The sequence below is a fragment of the Seriola lalandi genome, unplaced genomic scaffold, assembly GCF_002814215.2.
Source record: "Seriola lalandi dorsalis isolate HSWRI2012SDOR001 ecotype SW California unplaced genomic scaffold, Sedor1 jcf7180002054606, whole genome shotgun sequence".
In the NCBI taxonomy this organism is placed as follows: Eukaryota; Metazoa; Chordata; class Actinopteri; order Carangiformes; family Carangidae; genus Seriola; species Seriola lalandi.
Genome location: NW_019525159.1, coordinates 257,525 through 280,131, shown reverse-complemented (window position 1 = coordinate 280,131; position 22,607 = coordinate 257,525). Strand labels below are relative to the sequence as shown.

Sequence of the window (22,607 nt, the reverse complement as noted above, 5' to 3'; positions counted from 1 at the left end):
ATCCTTTGTGAATACCTTAGAGAGCTGTGCATTTCATTTTTAAGTCACCCTTTCTTTTTTTTAATAATAGATATACTAGCTGCATGATATATTTCCTTGTTTTAAATCTTTATTGAGATATGAATTTCCACAATCATCACTTGCAAAGAGTGGTAAATCAGACAGTAAACAGTCATAAAGCCTTTCCCTTTTCTTTATCTCGCAACTGCAGTGTCTTTTATGAAGGAATAAGTGAGCATTCAAGATTAACTCAAACACCTCAAGTACTGGAAGTCCTGAGCCTGCAGCTGTTATAAACTAAAAAGCTTCCAACCACCAAATATCTTAATGGAACTTGGCCCTGAAGCAAGTAGGCATGAGTGGAGTGCTTTTAGCCTGAAGCCACTGCATGTCCATTCAGAATGTTGGCCTGAGCCCAAGCAGTGACAAATTGAATTATTGCTTTGTTTGACAAAGAGTGGACCATTGTTCAATTACTGCAGAGTGTTTTGATCACAGATCTTAAATAATCTGATTGTCAGTGATCAATAATGGCTCATAGAGTCATTCCTAATTTCTCTGCGGTATGTCGGCATTTTTCACATCCTGGCTTTAAATTTACAACATTATCATGAAGCCAGTCTCTTACTCATTGGTCAGGGGAGTTTAATAATCAAACAGGGCAGGTGATTTATGTGTGAATTAATAACTACATGAAACTAAAGGTAGCACATTGAAATTTCCACTTTTTTGTTTTGACTTGAGCGGGCAAGTGTTTTTAAGGCTGTTAGGCAAATAACCTTTGGAAATAATAACATATTATTCTGGATGCCGGACTGGATTCTGTTGCATAACATACTCTCATCGTAACTCTGTGTGGGTTTTGGTGTATGTTAGTGTTATTAAAGTTTTGTGTGTGCATATGTACACACACTTGCATCTAAAAGCATCTGATGGACTTAAGTATTAGAAAACTTTAGAAACATTTGATTTAGTTCTTGATCCTCTATACAAAATAACATTTATCTTGAACTTTAAATTATGCAGTGTATCTATAAATACACCACATAAACTTTGCTAATTAGGATCAACACACATCCAAAAAAAGATGGTCTCTTTTTGACCTCACACTGCATTTAATGGCTTCACTCAGGGGTGAGGAGCCTTTGCTACCACCAAGGGAAGAGACCTGCAGGAAGTTTAATTAAGGTGTGTGTGTTTTCATAAGGCATTGTGGAAGTGAAACACTCACAGCAGGATGTTGTAATTACAACTTCCAGAGAAGGTGGAAGGTCTGTGAATTAATTAATGCAGTTTTCCTTTTGTTAAAAATCAGATCAGTCAGTGATAATTACAGCTAAAAGAACAATGTGAGGTGGGAACACTAATTAAGCTTGGCAAACCTTAGTCTGTTTAATGCTGCTTTAGATGCTTTTAAGATGCCAGAAATGTTAGATTTCCAGGAGATACATGTGTTTTGGACTAGTGATATCATGTTGCAACTCATTTTTCTTTTACCCTTGACCAAGGTCTCTATTGCTACAAATGGATGAATGAAGAGTTTTGGTAGTGCTGCAGTGAATTAGCTTCACTTTTTCTTGGACTTTTACACCATTCAGGGAACCATTGCAGAGGGAAAATCTACAAAAAGAGCAGTTATCGTACCGTTAAACCTCAGAGGCAACAACTAGGGAATTGGAAAAAGCTGAAATCTGTAGAGCTTATCAAGAATTGATGCACTTTTCTGCTGGCATTTTGACTGACAGGCTGGTGGAGTATGCAGCATGGGTGTTGATTAGCTCCCTCCTGCTTTACATGGAAATCAAAAGATTTACCCCCGGCTTTCTTTGTTATGATGTTGTGGTGATGATGGTGGTGTTTTTTTCCTAGGTCTTTTCTAATATTATTTAGTTTTCTAATAGAACACCGAGGCAACTTTTGGACGACTCATTTCCACCCTTGTTAATGTCTGCATTGTTCATTTGTCTCATGCAGTCGGTCATTCATATTCAGTTACAACTTTGATTTTTTTTTTTTACAACTTAAATTTCCTTATTTTTCCATTTTGTTTCCAGGGAGCAAATAATATCCAGGTACGGAGGGCTGTGAAGGACACATTCTCAAACCCCCAGTCTCCCCAGCCATCCCCCTACAGTTCCCCCAAGTCACAACACAAGACACAGCAGAGCTTCCTGCCCCCAGGCTGGGAGATGAGGATAGCCCCCAATGGTCGGCCTTTCTTCATTGACCACAACAGCAGAACAACCACCTGGGTGAGCTAACACATAACAGGATGGGTGATGTCATTTTAGGCAAGATGATGCATGAAGAATTGAGATTTGTTGTACAGGTCTGTAGTTGTCTAACAGTTTCTCAATAGTCTCCAGAGAAGAACTATGTTGTGTTGTAACAATTAAAGGGAGAATAGAGACAATTTTCAGTTCTAGTGAGTTGCTCACATAACCTCAGTTCACAGCAGGTCAACATAAAGTCTGCACATAAGAATATAATCCAACATATACAGTATGATTTTTTTGATTACTATCAATATATTCATTGTTTCCAATAATGAATGATTGTGGTACAAGAAACTAAAATGTAATTGTTTTGCACCTTGTTCTCTATTTTCCTTATAATTTGTACCAATTTACGTGGTACTTTCCAGAAACATCCTAGACTCACGAAGAAAGTCTTAGCAAATGAAGTTATAAAATTGATTAGTAGTTTATTTGTTTTGTTTCTGTGTGTGATCATGAGCATTATTTGACAGTTTCAGTCAAATAGGCACCAAAAATCTAGGGCTGTGTTTGGTGTTGATCTCACTGATCTTATAGTGACACCTGGTGGTGTGAAAGTCAATTACATGTTTACTTTAGCCCTTATTAGGATTCATCTCTTCAGACAAAGTGAACTTTGTGGGAGTAGTGTAATATTTATGAGTTGCTGTTTTTATCCTGGAACTACAGCAACTATAAAATGCTGTATTTACGATTTAAATCCTTCCTTCCCTTTTGCTTTTGACTACCAGGAGGATCCCAGGTTGAAGTATCCAGTCCATATGAGGAATAAGAACTCGATGGAGCCCGGTGACCTTGGACCTCTTCCTGTAAGTACAGTCACAATAAGATCAGCTACATATTTAACCTTTGCTCCACAAAGCCCACTAATAACAGCCTCATAGTTCCCAATAATTGCTAAGCTTTGTTACGCAATTACCACTGTGCTCTCTATTATATGTTTAACAGATCAACCTGTTTAGATGACCATAACCATGTAATCTCTTTTCTTAGCTAAAATTTGAAACAGAAAAAGTATTCACTCAAATTTTTGCACCATCAGTGACTACTTATGTTGCATGTTGGGTTTTTGTTTACAGGTCAGCTCAGTTAGCTTGACTCAATGGTCAGTGTATGTTTGATGTAAAGTATGTGAATGTGGCTTTTGCAGTAAAAGATGAGACTTGATCATGTGATGAGACAGTATTAGACATTTCCTTTTTAGTCCTGTTAGAAAAGAGGGGGGCAGTGGGAGAATGCAACTGGCGAGGATGAGAGAGCAGAGTCTGGGGGCTGTGATAATCCCTAATTAGGTGGTGAAGACTGTCTGTCACCTGCACTATTATCTCTGTGACAAAGACAATCTCCCAACAAGTGGGCCTAACATTACCACAGCTAGATGTTGAATAATCAAAGCTTCATGGGTTTGTACATCTCACAGGCTTGTATGGTGTGTGCATGTGTGTGTGTTCTCTCTCTCTCTCCCTCTTTCTCTTTCTCTTTTTTCACTCCGTTCTGGTGGATCTAATGTATGCTACTTCTTCTACACCCGGCCATGTCTGTTTGGCAGAACCTACCAGAGGAGGTTGGTTGGTGCCTCCCTCCCTCTGCCTGCCTTACTTACCTGTCTGGTCTGGTCCGATCTGGTCAAATGCCTGCAGACAGCCTTGCACTATTTTTTTTTTTTTCCTCTCTCTTTCTCTCTCTTCTCTTTCTTTCTCATGACCGGCATGGATGGACTGTACCTCTCCCTCCCTTTTCATCAATACATTACATCCTCTCTTTGTGCTCCCTCCCTGCACCACCACCACCATCTTCACCTTCTGTTGATGCTTAACATTTGGAGCTCTCCATCATTCTCCAGGGATCCCACAGACTGCTCCATGTTTGTGTACTTTTATCAGTGTCTAAGGAGACAGATAGACGAGTTGGGGAAGTGGAACAAAGTGAAATGCATGGGCATTTGTTAGAGTAAGAAAAAGAATGAACAAACGAGTGAAAATTTGGCTGAAAAAGGGGCAAAGAGAAACAAAAATAGCTGTATGTTAGAGGAAGGATCTCGCTGTATGCTGCATGTGTTATCATTTATTCAATCTGGTTTCCACTCATGTAGTTGCAGCTTATTTAGAAACACACATATTATACATAGTGTAGGTACACCCAGTTTGACAGATTGTCAGACTCAGCCCCTTTCCCCACCCCTTGACTCTCAATCTACTGTAATTCTTTTAATTGCCTGATTGCTGGTGCCTTGTGTGTGTGTGTGTGTGTGTGTGTGTGTGTGTGTGTGTGTGTGTGTGTGTGAGAGAGAGAGAGACACACACTGTACTGAGTGGTCACCGTGTCAGTGGTGGTGTTTTGGTTTGAACTAGTAGTGGTGATCAAACTTCATGTTGTGGTCGTACCCCTGCCTTGCTGCTATCTCAGACCTGACTCAAATAGGAGAGAAAATCCTCTCAGTTCCTTTGTGGTGATTGATTGAGCTTGCCCCGCCTGCAGTGCTGGGCTGTCAGTGTATGGACCATTTAATGGTCAGTCACGTTCAATCAAACATGAATTAGAAAAAGGAAAACAAAAACCTGGATGGATTTAAATTACTATTTGAGCATGGCCTGTTTAATAGAGCTAAGTAATGGTGACTGTGTGTTTCTTCCTCACGCCTCCTTTGTTATGCTCCTTTTTTTCAGCCTGGATGGGAAGAAAGAGTTCACTCAGACGGACGCACCTTTTACATTGACCACAGTAAGATCACATTCTGTCTCTTCCAAGCTTGTAATTTTGTCATGTCTATACCGTATATCTGCCACCTTATCAGCATAAATTGATTCCCTATCTTTTTGTATGACTTAATGGAGGTACGTTTATTACCTTAATGGATGGGTTTCACTATGCGTGCAACCAATAAACTTGATTGATTTAAGCAGTCTATTATTTCCTTGACTAATTGTTTAGTCTTTAAAATGCCAGAAAGTGGTGAAAAATGCTCATTTACTGTACATATACCAGAGCCCAAGCTATTCAAAATACTTGTTTTCTCCAACTAACAGTGAGAATAAATTAAATTTATGATTATGTAAAACAGAGACAGTCAGCAAATCTTCACATTTGAGAATGTGAAACGAGAAAAGGTTTCAGATTTCTGCTGGTGAATTTTCATTCAAATTACTAATCGATTAAGCAGCTAATCATTTCAGCACTAGAAGTCACTGTGCAGCCTATTCATGCATAAAAAGTTTGTGTTATTTGTGTTTGGTTCAACCAGATACAAAGAACACACAGTGGGAGGACCCTCGCCTGCAGAGTCCAGCCATCACAGGACCTGTGAGTAGTTTCCTCTTAACTTGTTCAAAGAGTCGCTGCCGCAGTGTCGCTACACAGAAACAACAGCTTCTTCTTTTAACACTGTAGCTCTATCTATCACACACTATCATCAGTCTCAGTGTGTCTTTGTACAACAGAGATAAATCACTTTGTCACTGCGGTTGTCGCTTAACATGCCAGCACCTTCTTGTCACTCTGTGTACAGCTACAGATATTGTTGTCGCTCATTGCCAGCTCCCCTCCTCAAGTTACACTCTGTCGTTCAGTATTCCCATTAAAGTGTTTACATCACAAGCTGCTCCCTATTAAAGGTATTGATCATTTGTTGACCTTACCATTCCTTGACTCTTGTGTGTGTTCTTTCTTCTCTGTGCAGGCTGTTCCCTACTCCAGAGAGTTCAAGCAGAAATATGACTACTTCAGGAAGAAATTGAAGAAACCTGTAAGAAGTGATTTATAAAATACACATCTGTCTTGGGTTTATGGGTTCTTGTCGGGGAACATTTACATAACTATAACAAGGCAAAGTTAAATTCAGTCAAACCCTTACAGCTTCTCCCTGCATGAAAAAAGAATTGAATTCATTTGCTTCTATTTTGATTGCATACTTATTATACTTACTTTCTTCACTCTCTCTTGACACAGTATGACTGAGTTTGAGATGTTAAGTATTCATTGCAATCATTTCATATTCTTTGCAATTAACACTTGGTAGGTGCAGAGTGCAGAATTTCCTGACAGTTTTTTTTTTGTAATGCTGGAATTTAATGATGGGTGAACAGTAATAATAATAACCAAGCGGAGAGAAAATTGCCTAATGTTGACACAGCGGGCAGTTTTGTTAGAGCATGTTTAAGGTCAGTAATTTGATTGGTGTACTGAGGGTAATAGGAAACAGATGCATTTTATTTCTCAACTATGATAATGTGATAAATGACTTCAATATGCTTTCAGAAAGCTTTCAACCCCCTGGACTTTTTCTTCATTTTTCACTGTCACAACCAATATTCTGCAGTCTGCACTTTACAACAATTTTTGTTCAATGATTTCAATAAAATAATGAGACGGTGAAGGCTTGTGAAGACGGCTATGCACAAGCCTGTTGTAAATGACGTGTAATAACATTGTATTTAAACTCACACTTCCTGATAAGTCTAAATATATTGGTTGTACAAAGGGTCATACCTCTACTTAACTAAACGCGTTCAGATTTCTTTTCATTTGTTTATTTGTTTTTTATTTGCATTAAAATGCGTTATTTGTGAATTGTTCCAGGCTGACATCCCCAACCGATTTGAGATGAAGCTGCACAGGAACAACATCTTTGAAGAGTCGTACCGTCGGATTATGTCCCTGAAGAGGCCGGATGTTTTGAAGGCACGGCTGTGGATCGAGTTTGAGTCAGAGAAAGGATTGGACTACGGCGGTGTGGCCAGAGAATGGTTCTTCCTCTTATCTAAGGAGATGTTCAACCCTTACTATGGCCTGTTTGAATACTCAGCCACGTAAGTCTCTGCTTGTTTGTGTGTGGTTAGGAAAAAAACCCTTGAGGCATTTTACAGGATGTGACACAGGACACAGTGTCACGCAAAGCTCATGTCATAAAGGAACCATTCTATATGTTTGCAGTCATGGACAAAAGTGGGTAAAGGGGTAGAGACTGTCGTATTGTTTCCCTATGAGACTTAAAGTTTCCTTTCACTTTGATTAACTTTTCCTCTCATTCAAAAAGCCATCCTGGAACAAATGTTTCCCACATGCAATACACGTCAAGATAATCATAGTGTCGTATGTTCTGTTCCTTTTGTTGGCACCAGTAGAGGATGACTCAGTTGACTTTGTCTCAGTTTTGCCCCGCAGGGCAAAGGTAACAGAGAATAAATAAAATAATCGGTGCTGTTGAAAGCGAACCCTTTCTTTAATTACAGTTTGCTTGATTCAATAAAAAAAATAAGAGAATGATTAAAACTCTAAACCTTTCAAATTAAACCACATTGTGATTATTCATCACAGCAACTTTTATTATTTAGTTTTAACATTATCATGCAGCTGCAGTTGAATAAGAAGCTGTTGCTTAACAGCCACTTTGAAGTTTTTTGTCTCCACTTTCTTGTTCCTTGGTGCATAAAATCACTGATGTTATCCTCAACCTTTCTTTTGAAATCACAAAATGGTTTTCTTTATTTTATTTTCATAAGGTTTCCATAACCAAAGGCACAAATATAAACAAAGCTATTATTACCTCTGACTGTTCTGAGCATTACTGAATAACCTGGTAATGGAACCTGGATATTACTTTCTTCCTCTGTGTTTTACCAGGGACAACTACACTCTCCAAATCAATCCCAACTCTGGCTTGTGCAACGAGGATCACCTCTCCTATTTCAAGTTCATCGGGCGTGTGGCAGGAATGGCCGTGTTTCATGGAAAACTACTAGATGGTAAGCAGCCTGATGTTTGACCCTGTCTTTTTTGTTATTGCGTTTGTGTATGTTGAGGTTTGTCATGTGTGAGAATAGTTGTGTGTGTGTGTGTGTGTCCCCAACTACAGCACTGAGTTGTCTTGTGCTTTCTCAGGTTTTTTCATCCGACCGTTCTACAAGATGATGCTGGGAAAACAGATCTCCCTTAAAGACATGGAGTCTGTGGTAAGATCTCACTGCGACGAGATTATTAACTGATTCACAGTCACAAAGATTCTGCAGACATAGTGAAATAGACTGAATATATATATATATTCACTGAACATCCCTTTAATTTGCTGAATCGTTTTAATAATATTTTCTATGAGGAACTGTGCAATGAATACTGACCCCATGGGGTTGATTCTTTGATTTAAGTTGTTCTACATTAATGCAGTTCTGACCAAGTTAAGAATGAAACCCTATAATCTCACAAAAGCCAACGAATGACTTTTTCTTTGTGTTGAATTATTATTTTCTCTGCAGGACAGTGAATACTACAACTCTCTTAAGTGGATCCTGGAGAATGATCCCACTGAGCTGGACCTGAGGTTTTGTATTGATGAGGACAACTTTGGGCAGGTGCACAAACCTAAAATCAGTCACTTTGCATTTATTAAAATCTCAATATTGATTTCTAATTGCAGTCAAATGTTCTGGCATTTTATTTTCCTCATGCTTTTTTCTTTCTCAGACATACCAGGTCGACCTGAAGCCCAGTGGCTCAGACATGGTGGTCACCAACGACAACAAAAAGGAATACATAGAGTAAGATATATAAATTATAAATGTGTTTCCTCTTATTTCATCTTTTGTCTTTTTATTTAATAATGATAGCCATGAAACTACATTATCAAAGATAAATCTATTCAGAAAAAGTTATTTTAGTTATTTATCCACATCGCAATAACCTTCTGTCAACAGCCTGGTCATCCAGTGGAGGTTTGTCAATCGGGTCCAGAAGCAGATGAACGCCTTCTTGGAGGTATTTATGCGCAATAATACTACCACCATGTGGGGGCAGTGTGACCTCAGACTTTGTGATGGCCCCTTGTATATGTGTTGAACTTACTTTAATGAATCTGCTTATTGATATCTTGAATATTTAGTGAGTTGTTTTGTATTTGTGTTGCTTGTATTGTACTTTCATGATGATTATGGTCTTTTCTTTTAATTTACAGGGATTCACTGAGCTCATTCTCATAGATCTGATCAAGATCTTTGATGAAAACGAACTGGAGGTATGGATACCCTGCGGGTGGAGTTGAAATAATAATTCAGTTAATCAATTACATGAACAACAGAAAATTAATCTGCAGCAATTTTTGTTAATCGATGTATTGGTTTGGTTATTTTTTTAAAGCAAAAATCCCCAAAATTGAGTGGTGTCAGATTCTCAAATTTTCTCTTGTTTTAAATACCAATCCCTTTATTGATAAAATAATTTGCAGAGTTATTCAAAATGAATTGTTTCATTTGGAAGCCCTGCTTGATAGAGAGCATTTTACTGAAGCATTTATTGTATGAGGTGCTGTCTGAGTTGAAAAGTAACACTGGTTGTAAAATTCTTTCTTCGTGTCGTCCCTCCCCCTCTGTCTCTGTGTAGCTGCTCATGTGTGGTCTGGGTGATGTGGACGTCAACGACTGGAGACAACACACTGTTTACAAGAACGGCTACTGTCCCAACCATCCTGTTATACAGTGGTTCTGGAAGGTATGTGTGTTAGATACACACACACACACACACACACACACACACACACACTCGTAAAGACATGCTATAATGCCCTCAAACTCAAAACTCAATCAGGTTTTTGCCAACATGTAGTCACCCACATGTTGCTACATGTCAGTCATGAAATCTGGTTCTTTCATAATAAAAGTTGGTTCCAGTCATCTTTTCCTTCATCCGGCCGGCGGCAGATTCGCTGGCCTCGCTTTTGAAGATCAAAGTCTGTTTGGATAGATCAGACTTGTTTGCTCTGATGAAAGAGCCTAAAGTAGTTTTACCTGCCCTGGTTATCATCTGTCTTGACTTGAGCTTTAACACACACACACACACACACACAAAGACTGCAAAAAAAAACCTCACAGGCCATAATTTGTGCATGTATACACTTTTACACACACAGACAGCAGTGTCATGTCATTTGATTAAGTGATAAAGCTCAAACAACACGTGTACACACACACACACACACACACACACACAAACACACAAACACTGTCTGCAAAAGTGTTCTTGGTTTGAATTATTTCATCATCCTCTCTGTGACCTAGTTGTGATAATGAAAAAGTACAAATTTTAAATGACTTTTTTCAGAGTGGCGATTGATATTTGATAAATAAATTCTGTCCCGTCAAAAATTGAATAAATTAATGTTGTAAACTGTTTGTCACTGAGAGATTTTATCTTTCCTCTTTTATCAGGTTGTCCTCTTGATGGATGCTGAAAAGAGAATCCGACTCCTCCAGTTTGTTACGGGAACTTCACGAGTGCCGATGAATGGCTTTGCAGAGCTTTATGGTAGGTGAACTCACCAGAGGAGTTTGGCTTTTATTATTAACTAATTTCATAATGGCACTCGTTTTTTTAAATCATACATTATCTGTCATAATTGCAGGGACTCAATTCAATGCAAAAGTGGCAGAAAAATAGATTGCAGTCCCAAGAATTGAATTATAAATCACTCTAAACATACAGATAGATAAATATGTCTCACTGTCATACTGTACTGTACTGTTAACATCTTAAGTGCCTACACTTTTTGCACAGAACTGTGTATACTATAGAATTATTCATGAGGCTTTAAATGATTCAATGACTAAAAATGAAAAATTAGTTATTTATGTAAAATGCAATAGTTATCCAAATGCTCTCCTTCCTCCTCTTTCTATTGCGATGATTTTATCAGCTGAATTGACCTAGAGGTTAGATTTGTGGTCTCATAAAAGCATTTTTGGATCATCTCAACTTTGCCATCATAATTATTATTTCTTCTTATTATGCCAGGTTCTAATGGTCCTCAGCTGTTCACAATTGAGCAGTGGGGGACACCAGAGAAGTTGCCAAGAGCTCACACATGGTATGTCACTACTGAACACACACACACACACACACACACACACACACACACACACACAAGCACAGAAAAACCAACTCTGTAAAACAAGTTTACAGCCTCTCAACAGTAGTTTGAGCTAAATTCTCACAGTAACAATGATAATATGCTCATGCTAAGCAGGTGTAATATTTACCATGAACACCATCTTAGTTTAGCATGTTAGCATGCTAACATTTGGCAATCAGAACTAAAATCGGAGTACAGCTGATAGTAATGATATTTTTGGAGATATTTGGTCATAAAGCAAAGAATTGGACAAATTAAAATTGTCACCCACTTGAGCTCGAGGAAAAAGTCAGTGGGATTCAATCTCTGGGTACTGATCCATCTAGTAGATGTTGAGATATTTTACTGGAAAAGGGAAAACTTTGACTTGCTGGTGGAGCTAGAGGAAAAGTCAGGGATCATCAGAGTCAGCAGGATGAATCATCTGGGAATCATGAATGTTGGTACAAAATTTCATGGCAATTCCTTTAATAGTTGTTGAGATATTTCAGTGTTGACCAACGGACTGACATTGCCATGCACAGAGCCGTGCCACTACCGTAGCTATAAGCACACAATACATTTAGTTTTTGTATTATGAAACAGAATCCCTTGCTACCTGTTTGAAATGTGTCCATTAAATGTTTCCCTCTCAGTTTCAACCGCTTGGATCTGCCAACCTACGAATCATTTGAGGACCTGAGAGAGAAACTCCTCATGGCTGTGGAGAACGCGCAGGGCTTCGAGGGGGTCGACTAAAACTGACTGCACCAAACCAACCAACAATTTAAAAAAACAAAACAAAACAAAAAGCCACAGGGATGTCAAACCAGCTGCTGTAGCAGTTCTATGCGAGCATGTTGTACTGTAATGCCTGACTGTGAGCCACCAACACAGCACAGTGGTTTGAGACTGTACAGCGACTTGTCGAGCCAATATGCCTACGTCTTTATATCTTTTCAGTGTGGGTAGGTCACTCCTTAAAGGTGCTCGGGAAAGAAAGGAAGCGTTGCACTGTCGAATGCTGAAATCTAATATCCACAGGCATGAGCGATGAATGACGAGACCTGGCCCCTGATCCGCTGTTTCTTTCCCCCTCTACCCTTTTTCTGTGAAAATCTACAGTGCTGGAAAACACTAATGCATTTCAATAGCTCCTTTATGTAAACTATAGCACAGTATTCGAGTACCCTTTCAGTGGAAGGGTCTTAGCATGGCCTTAATCTGGCTCCTACATGCACTATTTGTCAAAGAAACTGCAATGGCACTATGATCACAACTCTCTCAAATCCTTAGACCAACACCAGATTACCTTAGGAATGCTAGCCAATCACATTTCAGGAAATCGGCCACACCCCTCCGTAGAGCCTTGTTTATGTTGTGTGATCAGAAATCGCCGCTGCAGCCTTTTGTAGAATAAGGTTTTTGTTTTCTTTTTTTAACTACTGGTAAGGATTCAAGAATGGGGGATGACATAATCCCCAAAGATGATTTTTATAGTTTTTCTCATCATGGAACAGGTTTTTTTTGTTTGTTTTTTTTTTGTTTTTTTTAAATCATTGGTATAATTCTGGCAGGAAAATACTCTCAACGTATTTGTACTGATGAACAATGTTGTTTACTATTTTGACGATTCTATATGACATGGTGTGTGAAGTGTAAATCTGGCTAGTCTGGGAAATGATTAATCCATATCATTTGTTATGGTGATAGCAAATGTGTTGAATAAAATGGTTTTTATTGTAGTGCTATGGAAGCAGCATGAAACTGTATCTTGTGTTTGCTTTGACTACATAGTAATTTGGACGTGTAACCGGTCTCGAGGTTGGGAAGGGAAAACTAAAACCGGGTGTAGTTTCTCTGAGACGTCATGATTATATTAATATTCTCATGCCTGTTGCTGTTCATAATGCTGTAAATTGTTCTTGAGGAAAAAAAAAACATTTTAAGTTCTTTCATGATATATAAATATATGTATGTATTACATTTAACAGAAGTATTACTGATCAACAACACTAAAATGAAGCTGTGTGTGTGTGTGTGTGTGTGTGTGTGCGTGCGTGCGTGCGTGCGCGGGTGTTTGAGAGAAAAGCTGTGATTGCCACTGAATATAAAGCAGCACGTTTCTTACAAAGAAATGTTTTTTTTTTGTCTTTTTTATGTTTTTGTTTCTCTCTCCTTTTTCTAACACCATTGAACCTAAAGGGCACTTTATAGATCACTCTGAGGTCATGTCGCCTATTGTATGTCTTGTCATTAACTTGAATGTGATTCTCTTTTTTTTTTTTTCCATTCAGAGCACTTGGTGCAATATAAATAGTCTGTAAATCTGGGCTGCTGCTAAGGTAGAAAAAGTTGACAGAAGTGAAGCAGAGACTTCACATCCTTTAGTATTCTCTATTTTATCTCTTACTTTGTCCCTTTTCTCTACCCTGTCGTCCCTCCTGTGATCCCCCCCCACTGAAAAGGACTCTGTAAACATTAGTCTTTTTTTTTTTTTTTAAGAGGGTTTTCTTTTTTTAATAAATGATGGGAAATATCACTTTTGTTAAAAATACCACCACTCTCTGCAACTCTTTGTGGTTCATATATCTTCAGTCCAATAAAAATGAAACTTCTCAGTCTGTGTTGTTTGAGTTAATTGAGACTGGATTTTTACTTTTACTCCTGTTAGAGGTGAAATGTAATTATAAAAACATGATAGACAATAGATAAAAGTAGATTGGTAAGCAGTTATTCTAACTGTAACAGTCCTGTAAAAACATTAAGTTTTATCAAATTTAAATTCACAAAAACTTTATTTTCAACACTTTTCAAATATCAATTCCACCATTGGCCTGTAATTAATGAGTCTTTTCCACCAGTGGAGATAAACTAAGTAGATTCACTCCACCAGTGTGTTTAAACACAACTTTGTGTTAAGGTTAACTTATACTTTACATTAGTGCATCCGGTATTTTATACTTTTGACAACTTCTACACAATTTCTTTGACAGCTATAGTTACTCGCAAAAATTTAATAAAAAATCGAAAACGTGAACATCTTGTAAATGTACTATAACTACTGTTAGACTAACCCATCAGTATTTAGCATAAATAAAATCTTGGTCCACGTTGATTTTCACCTTACCTGCATCACACCTAGGACTCTTTCACAGCAACAAACATATTTCTTAGAGATTTCTCATATTCCTAAAGGCCTAATCTGCATCAATAACAATATCTAAATAATAAAATACTCTTTCATATAATACATTGTAATACAACACTGCGTAATGGGCACTTTACTAATGATACTTCAAGTATTTTACTGATAATACTTTCACTTGAGTGACTTTTGAATGTGTAAATTTACATGTAATTGAGTGTCATGGTAAATGTTAATTTTGCCCGTAGTCACAGAAACTACACCTTAACCGCCTTATTATTGCCTGTTCATTGATGGTGATCTGAACTGACGTTTTAAACTGTGCTGTCATGTTTGTAATCATCTCTGGCTTAAAAATCACAGAAATACCAGAATGGCCCTTTAAGTGTAGCAGTTATACGAATCTGAACATATCTTTACTTGTGCCAGGTCACGCAGTTTTAAAAAAGCAATAGAAAAAAAAAGGTTGTACTCCCACATGGAATGGCGCTGCTGCTGCTGCTGCTGCTGCTGCTGAGAGAGATTGTTTTCATTTATTCACAGTATCAATTGATTCTTGAAATCCAGCCAACCACAGCCCAGTTTCCCCACATCCAAGCACCTGGTGATAAAATCACAGTTCAGAGAATAAATGTACCCGTCCTTAGAAATCTATGAGATTTACAACTCTTTTCTGTCACTCTCTATTGTGTGTGTGTGTGTGTGTGTGTGTGTGTGTGTGTGTGTGTGTGTGTGTGTGTGTAGTAGCACGTGGTGTGGTGAAGGGACCTCAGTTCATTCACACATACAATCTAGGAGTTATCAGCTCCAAGGACAAGCAAATAAAAACCACCCTGCCAGTCCGGGGACATTTTATCAAGACCTCCTACCCCCAATCTGGTCACAAACAAACCAACAGCCAACTCATCTGTAGATCCACCTTCTAAAACATTCTGCCTGCTTGAAAAAAAAAAAGGGAAAAAAGGCACAAAGTGCGTATGAGAATAAGCCTGTTGTTTGATCAAACACACTTCTTTAATTTCCTGTAAAAGACGAGACCATTCTGATAAAAGCTAAGGCCTCGCAGTCTGCCTTTTTACTGTCTGTCATGTCTCTGACAGGCCTCTGTTTCTATGTTACGTCAGCACACTGACCTTAATGAAACTCTGATGGGACGCTTAAGCAATAAGCTGAACATTGAAAACATTACATCTTCTAATAATTCACATTTTCAACTCTTCATCTGCTTGGACTCATCTGGACAGAGAGAAGACGTATGATTTTAAAGCTTATGCATTCACACAAAATTTGAAAAAAGGAAACTCACCAGTATTTAAAAATAGCTTTGGCTTATGTTAAACACAAAATTCTTTCCTAACATACAAAGTGTAAGAGAAGGAGGACAACTTTCACTGCTTACTACAAAGTGTACAGATCACAGAGTCAGTGTGTTTGCAGCATGTGTTTGGAAGCAATTCTCCTTATTTTTAATTTAACACTATAAATTGCAAATGTGTGGCAGTGAAAAAAGGTAACAGAAATTTTTGTTTGCTGTCACAATGGTGAAGTTTAGTGTGTCTGCTTTATCCTTTCTAGCACAGTAGTACTGTACTGTAGTTTACATTTTTGTAGATTGAACATGCAGAGCATTGCTATATCTGAGGTTTGGTGTCATGAATAAAAACATGTAGAGAAAGAACAAGAACAGTAAATTACAGTAATACATTGTATTCACAGTCATAATCACGATGTTGTCTTATAGGATCAGACTAAACTCAGGAAAACATTCAGTTTATCATGGAGTCATACTGTTTACGTGCAGTAGGTTTTAATGTAAAAGACTGTGTTTAATCATCTAGAGTTTCAGGGGGTGGAAACTGAGCAGTGTCACATTATCAGGCCACTAGTTAAAGGGATGCTATTTCATAATCTGCCCTTTAGGTAACAGGTTTCATTATGAAACTGATCTTTGGGGACATGGCATATCACCACTATTAACTATTTTCTATCTATTAACCATTAACTTAAGAAACTATGTGGGCATTCACGGTGTGAGTCATTCTAAATGTGGTGAAGTACTGTAGTGATTTGAGTTTGTCAATTTCTTAAATACAGTGAGGATTGTTAACATATGGAATAAACATTTGTCAAATATGCAAGTGTGCTGACTTGACTCTGACTTGTTTTCATTTTATGTGTGTAGTTTTACTCCATCGTGCGCCTGCTGGTTGTGCACCTTCCTGACTTTTTGGCCCTTCAGCTCCACCAAACTCCACATCTTTTTTTTTTTACATACATTTTCACTGTGTCTGCTGTGTGAGTTTCCATCGCCTTCAGCTCACAGTGACTTTCAGTGAAACCTTACTATTAAGGCCCCTGTTGCCTCACCAGTTTTTCGGTCTCCCCCTCCTCCACCCCTCACCCTCTACCTCTGGTCAGGGTCGATCAATACTTCCCCTGTAGCTTATCACTAATGTGGAACTGGCTGTTTGTCCAAACTCTGCTCTGTCTACATAAAGACTTGGACGGGACAGCGCCAAACCCAAAAGCACCACGGATCACCTCGTGAACCTGCAGCTGCGGACGCACTACTGGACTTTTAACTGTTTGGCACAGATGGACTCGGACACAAAGACATGACATGTTGGTGCAAGAGGGAAGGAACAGAGAAAAGAGAGAGTGGCTGGGAGAAGCAGGAGCAGGAGACTGACATTGGGTATGAATGAATGAATATGGATCCACTCTGGAAACCTGAGGTGAGTTGTTGTCCTGCAACAGGTCAGAATCCTTCAACAATGTTTGTAACTCACACTTTTATTTGCAAAGTTGATCATTTATGTGCTTTGACAAATTTAACAGCTAGAAAATAAATGTAGTGTCATAAATGTTATGTAATATAGTTAAAGGCAGAAACAATGATGATTATATGGAATGTAGTTCGACACACAGTCTAGACAACCAGTATTTTATCAGCCACATTTAAAAAAATAAGGCGAGATTGTTTTTTTTTACAATGGAAAAAAAGGGGATCAAACAGGTGTTCTCCAACTATGTTGCTTTCTCACACATGTGAACACAGCTGCAGTCATCCCCACAATCAGCAGTGAAAGTCAGGACTGGACTTTGGACACTTTGGATAAGCCTTGAATGTTGGCTTGGCAAAAAAAAGCTACATGGCTAATCGTAAATCATAGCTTTGTTTAATTTTAGTCTAACGGGAGTGATCAACATTAACGCCATGTGAACCTTGACATTTTTCCTCGCTCCATTGCGCCACGTCAACAAACTACTTTTTTTCCTTATTTCATCAGGTCGTCCGGGGCACCAGTCTCTATTAACAACATCTCCATCTGCATATCCACTACAAACGTTGTCCTCCAGAGCTGTGGAGTGTGACAATGGTGTTTGTGTCCTGTGTGTCAAACGCCATTATCACACTAAATAGCTACAGTGTGAAAAGGACTTCAGTGTATCCCTCCATTTCATTTTTTCATTTTTAATTTCAGTCATTTCTTTGTCTTGTGGCTTCTGTGTAATCTTTTTTTTTTTTTTCAGATTTAAAATAGTTTACTTATAGATAATGCAAATGTGTCCAAGTGTCAATAGCTGCTATAGCATGGGACACATTGCACCATGCAGGAGGGGCACAGATGGAAATAGACATAATGAGATGACACACTGTACATGATCTCGAGCCTCTTAGTGTGACCTACTTTCTTTTGCATTTGAGGCGCTAACTTGCTGCTGCAGACCTTCTCCTGTAAGTATGGATGGGAATAGAGGGCTTATTTGTTTCCATGCCCCCACCATTTCTTTCACCGTCATCGTTCAACATGTAAACAGGTCTAATTCAATGCTACATTATGTGACTGTAGAGTTTTCATCCATGCAAATCGAGTAAATAATAAACAAGTGTTTGTTTTTTGTGACCTTTTGCATATAAGCCACTCGGAAGAATTACACAACACATGAAATTCTCATTTTAAAAATTGCTCTAACACCAGACAAGCAGATATTTGCATGTTGACGTAGACACACTGTCAAAGTCATGTTGCATGACCCGCCCCCCCTTCCCTTCTTATTACATTACAGAAAATGTGAAGTGACAAAGAAGCCAGAAAGCATTTTCAACCAGCAACATCTCTTTAATAACCAAGTTTGTTTGCACACTGGTCAAAGCCCCAACCTGAGAGCCATGTCAGCAATTTGGGTCAGGGATTAAAAGGCAACAGTGAGAGTAGGACACAGAGGCTTATTATATAAAGACAGTCGGGGACTTCAGTTGAATAGCTGGCATGCTACTGAGATCATATGAGCTGTGTATGAAAGTAGATTTGGCAGTGTGTTGTTAGGTTAGTGTGGTGTGATTATTGGTTTTAGCTTTACATGTCTTTAACGTAGTTTGACCCAGACCAGTGCAGCACAGATCCTCGAAATGATGCCAGAAGTTTCAATTCAATCTTACAAACAGAATTGTCTCAGATAATAAAGTGACAAATTGATAAATCAGTTTCAGTGAATACATTCACAGTTACACTTTACATGAGCTTTTTGTGTAAAAAATGCCTTTTTGTTGTTTTCCAGAATATAAACATGAGCTAATCATGAAACAGTAGCAATAATAAATGAGCAAAGATTATAATAATGAATTTCACTAAATAAGCCTTCATCAAATACCTCGCAAACCAAACACACAAAATATACCCACTCATACCGTGTAACCCAGCATCCATATAACAACTCTCCTTTATTGTGTGTATTTTATCGTACAACCTACTTCAAAGACATTTCCTCTGAGAAATAAACAAGTTCATTAATTTAATGAACTAATAGTTTGAAAACATCACTGAAGTAGAAAAACAAGGAAAAAAAACTCAGCATTGATCTGTAAAGAAAAATCACACGTAATCAATAAAGCAATCTAAGACATCACAGTTCATCACTGTAGATAAACTACACTATTTATCTTTTCCAAGTATTCAAGTCTTACATTTGTCACAGTTTTCCAAAAACTTGTGAGGTTTCTTCCCCTAGATCATAAATACAGTGCACAAACTCTCATAAATCTTGGGTGAAATCTTAATTAAAATAAAAATATATCTCTCAAATGTTCAACATGAGATGAAGCGAGCTCTCTTATGGAACAACAGCTACTGGTTGTGTAACAATCGCTCCCTTCAGAGTCAGATACATCTGTCTCCAACCTCTGGCCTGCAGCAGCCCAACGTCTTGTGGTTGGCTCAGACTCTGCATGACGAAGCCCACGTCAGAGAAGCAACTCAAACCAGCTTAAACTCACAATTTAAATTAATAATCACACCTTTAGTCCATGAATTTCCCCTTTTGTTATGACTTGCTCTTCAGCGTTGGCCCAAAAGTTTTCTTCTTGGGTGCAGCAGAAGGTTGGGGTTTGGGTTTGGGAACAGATGTAGACTTTTTGGGCTTAGGCTGCAGGGATTTGAGGCCCAGGATCTCACAGAACATGTTGCACTGGTGCAGGGCTTTGAACTGGTCGATGAAGGAGGTGGCACAGTTTCCTTTGAAGCCCTTATATCTGAAAAGTAAAATTAACTCATATATCAGTTTGAATGCTTCAACAACTTGCATCCATCACTGCTCTTGTTCTCAATAAAGTAAAATAGAATAAAATACTCACCCTTTCTTACAGGTGGCTATTCCCACATCGGTCAGCCTCATACCCACTCCTGAAAACACAAAAATCTGATTAATATTTAAGCACTATAATAAAGCAGATAAAACCATTTTTCATGCATTGTAAGATATGTAATGCTTTTCCGACCTTGCATGTCCGTCACCAGCAGGTTGCCCTCAGTGTTATGGTAGACCCAGTGCTGGAAAGCACAACATTTCTGCCCCGCCTCCGAGTCGCGTCTCAGCAGGTTGATCTCTTTCCCGTCCTTGACTGAATACTTGACAAAGTCACCGATCAGCTCCTCCTCCAGTGTAGCGTAGGGGATGTCATTGGATGGACGGTGAACCAAGTAGATGGGAATGATCCTGGGTGAGAGCAACGAAACAAAGTAGTGTCAGCTGAAAGAGCATGGATGAGTATGTTGTGCATTAAGTGTACAGTTCATCAAACATGTCACTCACTCTGGGACGTCTCCGAAGGCTTCGACAGACTGAGCTGCAGCAGTGTACGCCTTGATGTACTCTCTTGCTGTATTCTGGACCTGACACTCCTAAAGAGCAAAAAGTAAATTACATTACACGTATTTTATGTCTCAGAATATCAATAGACATAATGATGGTGAATCTATAGAAAACCAGCACAGCTTTTGTAGGCTTCTTCCATGGAGGCCGTCATGTTGCACCTCCATATTTCTACAGTAGCCCAGAATGGACAAACCAAACACCAGCTCTAGAGAGGGGGCCTCAGCGTATTTATGTTACCTTAAGGCCAGATTCTCCCTCACACTTGGAATTACAGTGTCAGGTTGTGCGCTAAATTAAAGTTTTTGACACTTGTGCACAAGCATTTTATCTGGTATATCTAGACAAACATTACATTTTGTCACATCATTTCATGCACATGTTTATCAGAAAAATCAGTCTCGAGCTTTGCAAATGAATGTGGTAATGATATTGTAAGTTTATTTTTTATTTATTTATTGGTTTGTTTGTGGCAGAGAAAAAAATCTGCTGTTCCATGTAAAGTGACACTATGACAAAATAAATTAAATCATACCTCGAGCTGTGGAGGAGTGTTGTGACTAACATCAGAGTGCTGTGACGTCCTTACCTCCACAGCCAAGGTAAAGTTCTTCTGAACGAGCTCCTCGTTGTTCTTGGTCCCGTAGCTGATAGCGTTGTGAACTTTGAGCACACAGGAGTGTCCTGGCAGTAAAAGAGGCATCTGACCCGTTTGCAGCTTGGTCCGGAAAGCCCGCCGATGCATCCCCTCCCCAAAGTGGACCTTATCAGTGATGATGCTGACAGGATGGTTGTCTCCAAAGTATTGGTCAGATAGGAAGTTCTCTTTGAACATCAACCTGGAACAGTTGACATTCTCTTCTTCATTTCCCACCTCTACAGGAGCAGCTGGAAAAAAGCCAGACAAAATGTCAGCTGTTATCTGTCAAAACCCAAAACAAAATAAAACCAAACACTTATAAATCTCCACTGAATGTTGAGATTGTTTTATATCACAACTGTGTAAAGTAATAAACTTTGTTCTGAGATTGCAACTCACATGAGGTGATCTTTGGAGATGGAGGAATGACAATCTCACTGAGCACTGTGAAGAAATGCAGGTTTTGTTTGGGTAAACTACCTTAACTCAAGTTGAACACACATTTTAAATTACTTTTTTTTTTTTTTTACCTTCATATGTTAGCAGGTAATCCAGGGTGACTGATCCATGTAAGCTGGTGAGCCGACACTGGTACTTGCCCAAGTCTTTGTGAGAAGCGTTGGAAATGTTGACAGACACTCTGCTTTCATCCCCTGCACTTCAGAAAGAGGTATAGAGTCACAAAATGCACAGCATAAATTCATACACCTCTATACAACCACCTTCTGCCATTAGATCTGAACATGATTTGAAATTCTGATTTACCATGACATTTAATTATATAGCATACATTATGGCAATCCAGGATCCTTTGTATGGCAAATATGTAAATTGTGTCAGCTGATATTTCACTGTTGGTTGCATCTTCTGCCTACTTTCCTCTACTTTCTATCACATATAATGTTAAATCTTGCTAACATGCGTAAGGTCAGTGATTCCCAAACAGCAGCAATTGTATCTCAGGATGTACTTCTGCAGTTGCTAGTGGGTGTGTGGAAAAACGGCTGGAGTAAGTTAGCTTGCAATTTATTTTGAAAGAAATATATCCGTACATGGAGTTAGCCTCAAGACCTGAATGTTGGTGTGTGAAAACTAATTATCAGCCAGCAGAAAGTTGAAATAGTTTGTTAAAAGTAATGAAAACAGTTGACATAATTAGCCAAACCTAATGGATGAACAGTTGAAATTGTTAGCTTAAAGTTCTGAATAGATAGGGTTAAAATAGTTAGCCAAAAGTAATGGATAAACAGTTGAAATAGATAGCTAAAAGTAATGGATAAACAATTAGAATAGTGTCCAAGTGGTAGTAGTAGACGAACTCGACCAAACCGCAGTTCAGTTGTACATGCTTTAATACACACTTTACAAAATTAGTAGCATTAAAATCCATTCAGATGAACACAATTGTTAAAATTATAGGTGGGGATGAGGAAGGTATACTTAAGTTCATTTGTAAGGGCCTGTGGGGGTACATGACAGAACCACTGCTGTTATAGCTTCACTAAAGGATCGTACTGG

The 22,607-nt window shown here is 38.6% G+C and overlaps 2 protein-coding genes and 1 long non-coding RNA gene across 14 annotated transcripts in view; 2 read left to right on the top strand and 1 right to left on the bottom strand.

The window, feature by feature from the left end:
• nedd4l (NEDD4 like E3 ubiquitin protein ligase) overlaps nucleotides 1–13,769 on the top strand; it is a 42,061-nt gene extending 28,292 nt beyond the window's left edge. For all 12 annotated transcript variants that reach the window (XM_023419467.2, XM_087177429.1, XM_087177434.1 and 9 more), the window contains 16 exons: nucleotides 2,055–2,252; nucleotides 3,008–3,085; nucleotides 4,943–4,997; nucleotides 5,518–5,576; nucleotides 5,953–6,018; nucleotides 6,852–7,081; nucleotides 7,896–8,017; nucleotides 8,154–8,224; nucleotides 8,525–8,620; nucleotides 8,733–8,806; nucleotides 8,963–9,023; nucleotides 9,220–9,279; nucleotides 9,645–9,752; nucleotides 10,469–10,565; nucleotides 11,052–11,124; nucleotides 11,805–13,769. In XM_023419467.2, coding sequence (XP_023275235.2) covers nucleotides 2,055–2,252; nucleotides 3,008–3,085; nucleotides 4,943–4,997; nucleotides 5,518–5,576; nucleotides 5,953–6,018; nucleotides 6,852–7,081; nucleotides 7,896–8,017; nucleotides 8,154–8,224; nucleotides 8,525–8,620; nucleotides 8,733–8,806; nucleotides 8,963–9,023; nucleotides 9,220–9,279; nucleotides 9,645–9,752; nucleotides 10,469–10,565; nucleotides 11,052–11,124; nucleotides 11,805–11,907 — 1,551 coding nt within the window. In that variant the 3' untranslated portion in view covers nucleotides 11,908–13,769. The remainder of the gene's footprint in view (nucleotides 1–2,054; nucleotides 2,253–3,007; nucleotides 3,086–4,942; nucleotides 4,998–5,517; nucleotides 5,577–5,952; nucleotides 6,019–6,851; nucleotides 7,082–7,895; nucleotides 8,018–8,153; nucleotides 8,225–8,524; nucleotides 8,621–8,732; nucleotides 8,807–8,962; nucleotides 9,024–9,219; nucleotides 9,280–9,644; nucleotides 9,753–10,468; nucleotides 10,566–11,051; nucleotides 11,125–11,804) is intronic.
• A 2,781-nt stretch (nucleotides 13,770–16,550) lies between these two features.
• On the top strand, nucleotides 16,551–18,204 carry LOC111664822 (uncharacterized). Its single transcript, XR_002761457.2, has 2 exons — nucleotides 16,551–17,031; nucleotides 17,587–18,204. It is a non-coding gene; the product is annotated as an uncharacterized LOC111664822 (long non-coding RNA).
• A 195-nt stretch (nucleotides 18,205–18,399) lies between these two features.
• Nucleotides 18,400–22,607, bottom strand: part of alpk2 (alpha-kinase 2) — a 17,773-nt gene continuing 13,565 nt past the window's right edge. Inside the window, 7 exon segments of the mRNA XM_023419599.2 lie at nucleotides 18,400–19,829; nucleotides 19,932–19,980; nucleotides 20,076–20,293; nucleotides 20,390–20,478; nucleotides 21,039–21,337; nucleotides 21,489–21,533; nucleotides 21,620–21,747. Of these exon segments, the coding sequence (XP_023275367.2) occupies nucleotides 19,622–19,829; nucleotides 19,932–19,980; nucleotides 20,076–20,293; nucleotides 20,390–20,478; nucleotides 21,039–21,337; nucleotides 21,489–21,533; nucleotides 21,620–21,747 (1,036 nt within the window). The 3' untranslated portion in view covers nucleotides 18,400–19,621.